Source organism: Cygnus olor, chromosome 5, assembly GCF_009769625.2.
Source record: "Cygnus olor isolate bCygOlo1 chromosome 5, bCygOlo1.pri.v2, whole genome shotgun sequence".
NCBI classification, from domain to species: Eukaryota; Metazoa; Chordata; class Aves; order Anseriformes; family Anatidae; genus Cygnus; species Cygnus olor.
Window position 1 is genome coordinate 4,226,556 of NC_049173.1, and position 10,312 is coordinate 4,236,867.

Below are 10,312 nucleotides of genomic sequence, written 5' to 3' on the forward strand. Positions count from 1 at the left end.
ACAGGACTGTGAGGGCACGAATGCATAAGCAAATTGTTCAGCAACCTGGGTTGGAGGGCTATGACGAATTCAAATACTGTGTTCTCTATACTGAGGCAAAAAAAGTTCAGTTCCCTTTGTCAGGGCTATAACAAAAACAACTACCTTTAATTATAATAAATCTTTTAAGGAAAAATATTCTCAGGTATGTTCTTGGTGGTTCAAAGCCTGAAAAAGCATTTAATTCTCAGCTTCTAAAGTCTTGTACTGTTACTTGAGCGTCAAAAGGATACATTCAGAGCATGTTACAAAAAGGAATGAATTGCACAAAATTACGCACACTAGATAATATCAGCAAAATGAGCAGGCCTTTTTTTCTTTAAGTAGTTGAAATATCACATCTAAGACGTTATGTAAGACCTCTAATTTAAATTCATGGTCCAAAACTTGAGGATTAGTAAACAAGCCATCCAAACAAGCAAATCAAATTTGGTCTTAAGTTCTAAAAATAAGACAACATAAATACTTACAGCTTCTTCCCAAAATGTAGTTTATTAGTGAACTTCCTATTACCTACATGCCCGAGTACAACCACATTTAAGCAACGGTTTCACTACCATTTGTTACTCTTAAATCAGTTTTACTGCTTTTCATTTCAAATATTAAATGACCTACCTCCATGACACCAGGTTTGACTGCTTTCTTCTCCTTTGCTACATTTGCTGTCTTTCTCTGTGACTGGTTACCTAGAGAGAGACAAAATCTAGAAGGTCAAAAGGCATCTGATTAAGGCAACTGATCACTGATCTTTTCAGAAGATTGACATAAAATTCTGGTGGTTAAAGACAGGGAGAGGTTGTTTTGCTTCTCAAGTAAGTGGCTAGAGGGCAGATGCCTGATTGCAAGAGTTCATTCAAAAGAAAACCTGAACTAGGATTGAACAGCCTATTAAGAGATGTATCACCGGGAGAGGAAAAGGGATTCATTAAGCCATTAGTCTTTAGATGTTTTCATATACTAAAAGAGTTCGCTTCATTTCCTTAAAGGCTGAAGAAATACTGTTAAGTCAGTTTGAGTTCAGATTTTGAATTTAAGTTTGGTATACAACTTCCACAGGAAAATTGAAACCAACACTATTGCAGCCGTACTTTCAGCCTTCTGTCATATATAATACAAGGGACACTGCAAAACATTTTGGAGAATACCCTGAGGACAAGGTAATATTGCTAAAAGTTTCCCCTAGTTTAGTAAACAAACACGGATGAAGGAAAATTCCTGACTTGAAGAACATAGGATCTCATCTCTTCCAGAGGCATCTGTTCCTGATCTTATTAGTCACACGTCCTTAAACAGTGATACACCAAACTGGCAAATCTTTCCCAGTTCTGTTTTCGTGCTTTCAGTCTGTAATTACCATATGCATCTTGATGCTCCACACTGATGGATTTTACAGGAAACTGTCCAATGTTAGTTTCAACATCTTGATTTCAATATTGCAATAGAGTTCCAGATGAGATTTGAAGTGACAGAGTATTTAATCCTTCTCTTACATGACAATTTGGCATGATTTACATACGGTCTATCTTTTCCAAGGAGACAGCTACACACCAGGATAGTGAGCTAAGACAGTTCGGCGCAAGCTGATATGCATCTCTACAGCACAGAATACCATAGATAAGCAAGATCCTAAAGACAAAACTGTCTCTAGCATATCATTTGACAATATGTTTAGCAGCAGCACATACACATAAGCGTTGCTTCCAGCGTTCGCTTACATGGCACTGGGCAGGACATCTCTTTACAGCACACTCTGTCAAATACTTACGTTCAGCTACACAAGATGACTGTATTTACTGCCTCACTTACCAGCAGTAGCAGTAGTTTTTGGCATCTGCCTAGCTGCAGAGGAGGCTGCTCTGGTGATTCTTACATTTGGGGCTGTCTGGACCGCAGTCTGCAACACTAAGAAACATTAATTCCAGAGATAAGCTTTCTAAGGAGCTGCATTCAAGCAATATAAGTGAAAGCTTCAGTTTTGTAAAAATCAAAGTTGTACCAGCAATTATCAGTTGCATTAGTTTGCCAGAATCGTCAGGAGGGGTGTTTTTTTGGTCAGTTCCATGCAAGCAGAGCTAAACATGGACAGCCCAGCTTAGCCTTGGCATCAAGGATATTGACAGAAGATGGTTTTGTTGCACAACAGTACTTCCAGGATCCTGCTAACAACAACGTACCAGTGTGCTAAATGCTACATACAAAGCTTAAGAATCCCTTCTCAGTGTTCACTGCTATCATAGACGAATTCAACATTTCCATTATGATGCTCATTACATGAAAGTATTCTAAGGTGTGAATTTAATAAAGTATTCTTTAATTTGAGTCATCCTCAAATTATTTTTATTAAATAGGACTCGGATTCATATACTATATTACACATCTTCGTAACTGTCATTTATGTTTTAGTACTGTTTCTAACTTCCTTATTTCCTTCAAAAATGATATTCTCTTGCACAAAAACATTAACAAGCTCTTTATTTCATTCTCTGCCTTTCTATATCTGCCTGAAATCCAGTAGCCCCACTTGGTTGCTGTTAATGGTATTTCTTTTATTTTTATTTTTTAAATGTCATTCTACTTGCCACATAATTACTGCTTGACAAGTTGGGAAGAAATTACTAGATAAATAACTATAACATCTGATTTATCCAAATGTTCACTTCCCTAACATTTTCATACTAATGTTTAAATACATATAATGCATATTCTTGATTCAACAAAAAGCATTATCGAGTCTGGTGGATGATAATTTTTGAAAAAATAAATGTTTCAATTGTTATACCAAGCACTGATAATGGATTTTCTCAATATTCTCTGAAGGTGTGAATGAAATTTAAGTAGACATCTGCTGCTTGCTGATTTAATTACCTTAGTGATACGAAATTCAGTTCACCCGGAATTATGGAATATCATGTGTTAACATAAGTATTCTACATGACTTAGCATTATCAACTTAAGGCACGGACATCACTGTGCAACCAGAAAATTTATAATCAAAGGTATTCTATTTGCTTAAACAAACGTGGCATGTTTTTTCTCTTTTACACTGTTTTCTCCATAAAAGTATGGAATCATCACATAGAAAGTCCAACAACTAGACAGACACAGAAGGGGCTGTCGTAAAATATGAAAACATAAGATCATACTTATTGAAGCAATCACACATTTAGTCAGTTACATTACTGTGTATCAAAAGTTTGGGCTCTTATCTCCTACGTTATACGCTAATATGCTCTACCAGCAGGCTATTCTCTAGATTTTTTCCAATGTTAAATGTAACTTGTATGACTTAGAGAACAGAACCAATGGCATATCTGCTGTATAGATCCACACTTCACTCTAAATATTTACAGCTTATATAATCAACTATTTTTCAGACTAGTCACAATAACAAAATAAAATCATATTTTAATTGTATCAACTATCCTTCACCTTTCCAGGTGAAGCTATTTGATCTTCTCTAACAGCAGCTACATGTGCTATTTTTCTTAGAGACAAACAGGAAGCTCTGCACAAGTCCAGCTGCGGAGGCAGCGAGCAGTCATACAATTCTACTTACTGATCTTTTTCTTTTCCCTTCGCTAGGCTGAATAATCAGTAACCAGAACTGCATTAAATATCCTGCATTCCATTTCCCCTGGCCAACAGAGGCAACAAGTACATGCAATACCTAGAGCCACACGCTCAACAGTTTATCAGCAGCTGTTCTTCTTGTAGCTGGTAGCAATGGTCATCCTAAAAACTGACTTATTCCCTAAACCCAAAAATGAACTGTGGATCTCTCCCAAAGATGTTCCTCGCCTCACTCCCATAACATGACAACTGACTCAGAAGAATAAAACAGCAGTGCCCTTGCAGATTCAGATGTAAGGAGCATTCTACTTCCATACCTTTCCCTTTTTCAGCCATTTTGTCTGTACTCTTCTGTTTACATCCTGCTTGCGTAGGGCGCACGCTATGCCCGTTGGCACAGACCTGCAAAAGAAGATTGCATTTTATGAAGCATCGGATTTCCAGAAATGAAATAGCCCAACTTCTATCCTCATCTTTCTATCCTAGCCTCCAGTAAAACAAATGGCCAAGTAATTTGGCACAACGAGCTTTAAAGAGTAAAGAGAAGTTAAAGATAACTAAAATAGCTCATTTTAGACATGCGTTAACATGTTATCTGTCTAATTAGGAATTTGCAAAAAGAATGAAGAAAATTGAAGAAACTGTTTAGTTTACTTTGAAAATAGGTGCTAATTACTGCCCCAAGTTAGTTTGTATTATGTGATTTATGTGATTTAAAAGCTGCTTTTCTGAAAGATTCAGCATTAACTCAGTTCTCCCTTCATACAGTTATGACTGGAAATCTTCCAAACGCATTCAAGTTGCATAAGACAAGATTGCTAGATTCAAATTATAGCTTTTTACAGATTACTGCAGGTGAAATTCCTCAAACCACTTTTTTTGTACAAGTAATATCAAAAGAGACTGCCAAGATTCACAGTAAAGAGTGCCAACACTGAAGTGCTTCCAAGTTTGAGCAGTAAAGATTAATCATGAGTAATGCCTACAGTAATTGCATCTCAACAACACACACGTATATATAAGGTTTTTAGGCCTTAAAATTAAATGGAAATTTGCACAACTGCTATATGTTGTCTTTGAATGTTAGCCACTGGTTTTACTCATTTGTATTACTGACCATAGTATGGAAAACATACGACAAAAACCGCCTTACATATAAAATTATTCCCCTTAATAAAACAAACAGCTCCATGTCCAGCTTGTTGAAAACAACGTATGCAAGACCACTATTGCTGAATTTGCTAATGTGAGATGAAATATTCTACAGATTTAAGAACTTGAATATCATTTCGTCTTTATGAAATTAAGATGCCAAATTAGCAAAAATAAATAGGATTTAACAGTTTTGTGCACCAGATCTGTCACTGTAGCCCCCATGAAGTCAGACTAATAGGTCTGATCGGTAACTCAATCTCTCATCTTTAACAAGCAGATAAATAAGGTGACATTACACGCAAGAATGTTTTTAGGTTGAATTTTAAAAACAAGTGTTCTTTCCTACTGGGAGGATAAAACATACAAAACTTGTAAAACGTTTTAACAATGTAGTCAATTTGTTGGGTTACCTTCAACTTTTTGAAGCTAGAATGTGATGTAGGAAAAGAATTGGCATTTTATAATCCATTCATCACACATTTTCTGTATTCATGAGAGATTCACTGGTTCTCCAAGCCAAAAAGTATTTAACTCATTACGGTCTCCATTCTTATTTGCATTCCTTGCTGACTATTTAAGTGCCTGTGCACTCAAGAGTCAAAATGGATCAAGTTTGTGATTTGAAAAACAAAGTCAGGTGGGCTAAACACTGATCAATATTTCATATGGAAAAAGGGATCTGGAAGATCAGTACACTTCTCTTTGGTTTGTACCGACCTAATCAAACTCTGTAGTTCAGTTCAACGCAATGCTCAAACCAGCACAAAAAAAAAGTCTACCAGCTCACTGAAAGCTTTTCTGACCTAATTTGTCATTCTCACTGGGAAAACCTGCTTGGAGACAGCACTCCATGTCAGAATACAATTCCGAGTTATGGCCTAAAGGATAATTACATCGTTTTCTTCAAGATTCACTTAAGTTTTATATAAGAGACAAACCGTAGAAGGCTTAGATGTTGTTGGTATCATAGCTTTTTCTGCTTGGTTCTTGGCCTTTGATCGAGTAATCCTCCCAGAGAAAGCAGGAGCTGCCTGGAAACATTCCCAAGGAAACAAAGAGTTAACGACTCCCTTCCTCCCTCTGCCATCACTGCTAGAACGAGCAAGAAGCAACACGCCTGTACACTTAAGAGTCAAAATGGATCAAGTCTGTGATTTGAAAAACTTAGTCAGATGGACTAAATACCAGTTACCAGTTCTAAAATAGCTTGGTTATTTCATTTGCAGATGAACTGCTGTAATTTCTGACCTGAGAACATAGACCAAACCAAAAATCAACACATCATTTATATTACTTCCTGCTCAGTTTACAAAAAGAAGGCAATTACTCCCTTATTGTTCCTTATTATAAAATATTTATAAAGTATTTATATTATAAAAGGTTTAATTCACGTAACTTGCATGGTTTTGTATATAAACAGAAATTGTAATATAGTACATCAACTTAATTTAGATATTTAATATTACTCTTATTACCTTCTCCCTTGGCTTCACTGTCACAGGATCTTCAGGTACAAGTGAAAGAAATCCAGGTGCAGTAGGTCTATACAACCCAACTTTAAACACACCCTTTTTTGCTTTCTCTCTTTGCTCTCTTAGTTTTCGAAGTTCCTTTTCTTCTTTATAGCGTTGAAGCATTTCCTTGCGATCATTAATCCTCTTGGTGGCTGCATCTGTAGGTTGTTCTGAAGCAAAGATGAAGGCACGGATATTACACAATATCATAGAAACTTTTCAGCCAAGAAAAATGAGAAAATATGTTGGAAAACTGCAAATTTCTTTTTTCCAAGTTACAAGAGGAACATACTAGGCCAGCAAGTAGAAGACTCTGAAGTACATGCCTACAATTTTCAGTTGAAGACTTATAAATACATGTGATTTATCACCTTGCTAAAAACAAATTACCTGCATTGTTTTAGCCATTCCCACAAAGAAACCAGCAACTTTAAAAATAAAATTATAATATGCATTATCCGTTGCTAAGCATACTTTAAGCACATGACAGATACCAGTAATATGTAGATGAGATTATAGGTCAGGTTTATTCACTTCTTGAACAAAGCAATCATTAAGAGACTTCTCATTGAATATTAATAGTTAAATGCATTTCTTCTTTGTCCGCTGCAGACAAATCACAGTAAAGGCTAATTCATACCACTGGAGCCATAAAGGAAGGCAAAGCTGTATTAAGACCATTTGCTTGATTGTTAGAAGAACTGACAGTCATTTGCTTTTAAATCTTAAACCATTCCCTCAAATTAAGGTGTTATCCCAGGAACCAAACTGAGGTCCACATTACTAAATTCACTTAAAGAAATTTTTAACAATTTTTAAAAAGCTTTACAACTAGGCTTTACTTACTCTGTTTCACACTGCTGTTCTCTTGAGAGCACATCTCACTTGTCTCATTTCGTTGAGAGACTCCTCTGTCTTTCGATAACTGAACATTGACATCTGCCAATCCAAACTGTCTGCCCTTCTCAAACAACTTGTGTCTGTTCTCCTTCTGAAGCACCGATTTTCTGCGAGCAACTTTTGTTCTGATGGTTTCTGTACTCAAATCCTTTTTGTATCGACTGGCGAACTGGGATGTAGCAGCCATCTTAGTTATCCTGGACGAAAAAAATCATAATGATTAGGAAAAAAAGCCGTAATGGTTTGTTTGCCCTTTTCATTAGGGTTTACATGTTATGAACAAAGAGAGCCCTGGGTTCTTCATTTCTGTATGTGTACCAGAGAAAACACAAATAATGATTTCAGCATGACTCCTCATTATTTGCTTTATGTATTTGAGGCAGTACTTTGTTTATCAAGCTGTCAACAAACCCGACAAAATTAGTAGGGAAGGCTTTGTCACTGCCAGGGACTGGCCGGCTAGTCTGTTTCCAACACAGATGTTTTTCATGTTAAGGAGACAAGCAAGTAAATGACAAGGTTGCAGGACAATACTTGGAAGCAACATTGCCACTGAGCGTTTAGATTATACCCTATCTGATGGCAAGGCAGTTTTGTCATGCATCAGAGTACTTGGCTCTGGTTCCCAACTGAGTTTCCAGGATGCAACTGGAACACAATAGCGTTTATTTCAAGCAGGATTTCTCCCTACTTTTTTAACCTGAGGAAGACCTGATGAAAACATCAGTTGCTCTGTACATGCTGTGCTAATAGGGACACAACAAGCTCCATCGCCTGCCTCCCAACTGAAGCCCGTCTGGCTAAGGGTTTTCATGCTTCCTGGAGAGGTCAGGCTCAGTTCCTGCAATTGGTCTTACTCTGCCGGCCCCCTCAACCAGGGTGCTTTAGAAACCTCATCTTCCATTTGTTAAAGAAAACAGTTTTAGGGTAAGAAGGGTGATACAGCTAAGCTAAATAACCAACAAAGGTCAGCACAGAGGTTGTCAATTTCAAGACAGTGAGCTTTGGTCAAACGAAAGGAATAGTTAGTGAACTGGACAGAAAAGATCAGCCTTGACCATGGCTATACAGGATTTCTTAGTCAAAAAATACTATTTGCTACCAGTATCTCAAGCCAAAAATGAACACCAGAGACCTAACTGAAAACCTAGATGTCAGAAAAAACAGAATACCAAAATAAGCAGAAACAAACAACGATGTACTCTTAAATTATACATACCTCTTGAAAAAGCATGGAGAGAATCTGAACTACCCTAAGAAGGAAAACAAAGTCTGTATTCTGGAGCTGGCAGTGGCAGCCCCTTGTGCCCAACTTCATGGCAGTATTCATGTACCAAGTAACTTGCACAGCACCAACAGCACTTCCACAGCCATCTGGAAGGGCTTGGAATAGATACTGGAGACTACGTATGAGTCAGAAATCTAAATGGGTATATTTTAGTTTTTTCTCCCAATAAGCTTAGCGGTGCAGGAGAGCAAAATGGCGAGGAAGAATAAATGATCAAGTGGGAAAAAAGCAAAACTCAGTTTAGAGTACTCAGATCAGAAGCTGAATCTCTTCCACACAATCTTAGAAGAGCTGGTGCATTTCAATGCCACCTGATTTGTTAATATCAAGCATCTTACATCTCACCTTTCATTTTATGTTCCAACTTTCAGAGATTCATTAAAGATGCCAGATAATTAACAATGATTGCAAATGATCAGACTAACTCTGTAGCTCATAGGTCACATTTATCCCGCTTTACAGGTAAGTGGTTAAGGAAGGTTAAATGCTGAGCTTCTCCAATAATCATCTTTGGACTGATCTTGTTAGCCATTCCCAGGGTGTTATGGAAAACCATTAAGAAAAGTTAGAGGCAGTATATTGCTATCTGCTTCCTAGAAGAAGCAGATCTCTCGTGCCTACTGAAAGGAAATTGTTCCTAAAAGTAGCAGCTAACATCAACTCTCTACACTCATCCTCTGTGGTGTTAAAATTAAGAAATTGAGAGATCTGGCTAAGAAGTTTATCCTAACTGAAAGAGCACTTCTTCCAAGTGAAAGTCTGCAATTGTTTCCAACTCCCCACTTCTGAGCTGAGATAATATTAGGTGTGTCACTCCTATAAGCTCCAAGAGCCTTCTCTCCACTGTCACACTATTTACTGTTAGATTCCTTCTCAGAATTGTGACAACTAGCAAGCTTCTTAAGGAGTTCATCCCTCCCAGGGATGGGCTTTGTTAAAATCAAAATGATTGTTTTTCCTCACCTCTTCCTTTAGTTTTTCTGAAGCAGTTTACATGTTGGGTCTCTCCAATGACTAGGCAAAGAAAGGGAAGCAGAGGAGGGGATGTTGTCCAGGTGTTCTGTGATCAGCTGACAAAGCTTCTGCCTGACCTGTTCTAAATCCTGGAGTCCCCAGGTCTCCAACAACTTGTGGGACAAGTTCCCTGTGCCTGGGGCTCCTTTATGTGCTCTTTACACAGCAACAGACCTAGATTGCATGCACAATGTTTAATTCAGTGCCTTGGTAAAAGTTAATATGCCTATAACCACAGAACAGGTGGTGTTATGCATCAGGCAAGCTTACAGCAAGCTGCATTTGCCTTATACTTCAATAAGCATTTTAACACTTTACCTTGTATTTTAAAGAGTATTTTTCTAGCTGTTGTAATACATGTCCACTTAATTCTTTCTGCCACGAATAAGCACCAAGAGCAAGTAATCTACTTTCAAGTAAGTAGCCCTACAGAAGAATTCATCAGAAACGTGAGGTATAATGTAAGCAGAGACAGAGAAAAGCGCTTCCCCTTATTTGTAATACAACGGTATCATGAGCTCACAGGAGAACGAGAAAGAAACCTCCTGGGAGAGGGGCCCCGGGCCTCCCGGCAAGCCCCTCACAGCCCCCCCCAAAGCCCCCCCCCATCCCCACATCCTCCCAAACCCCCCCCCCAAAGCCCCCCGGCCACACAACCCCGTCGCCCGACCGCGGCCCCCCTCCCTCCCGCCCGTACCTGCCCGGCCTCAACGCCCCGCTCCCCGCCGCCTCCCCGCTCACTTTCAAATCTCACCTCCCGACGCTCATTGGCCAGCCCCGGCCCATCCGCAGGATCTCATTGGTCATCCCCCAACGGCCAGTCGATGGGCGG

General features: G+C 38.5%; 1 protein-coding gene across 7 annotated transcripts in view; it reads right to left on the minus strand.

Moving 5' to 3' along the window:
• DLGAP5 (DLG associated protein 5) overlaps window positions 1-10,312 on the minus strand; it is a 24,725-nt gene extending 14,413 nt beyond the window's left edge. For 2 of the 7 annotated variants that reach the window (XM_040558639.1, XM_040558638.1), the window contains exons 1-7: window positions 10,178-10,244; window positions 7,125-7,375; window positions 6,240-6,448; window positions 5,703-5,795; window positions 3,927-4,011; window positions 1,846-1,941; window positions 655-725 (exon numbers count right to left, since the gene is read on the minus strand). In XM_040558639.1, the coding sequence (XP_040414573.1) occupies window positions 655-725; window positions 1,846-1,941; window positions 3,927-4,011; window positions 5,703-5,795; window positions 6,240-6,448; window positions 7,125-7,365 (795 nt within the window). In that variant the 5' untranslated portion in view covers window positions 7,366-7,375; window positions 10,178-10,244. Of the gene's footprint in view, window positions 1-654; window positions 726-1,845; window positions 1,942-3,926; window positions 4,012-5,702; window positions 5,796-6,239; window positions 6,449-7,124; window positions 7,376-9,429; window positions 9,655-9,798; window positions 10,037-10,177 lie in introns of those variants that run through there. The other 5 variants (XM_040558641.1, XM_040558643.1, XM_040558637.1 and 2 more) reach the window with 5 other exon arrangements.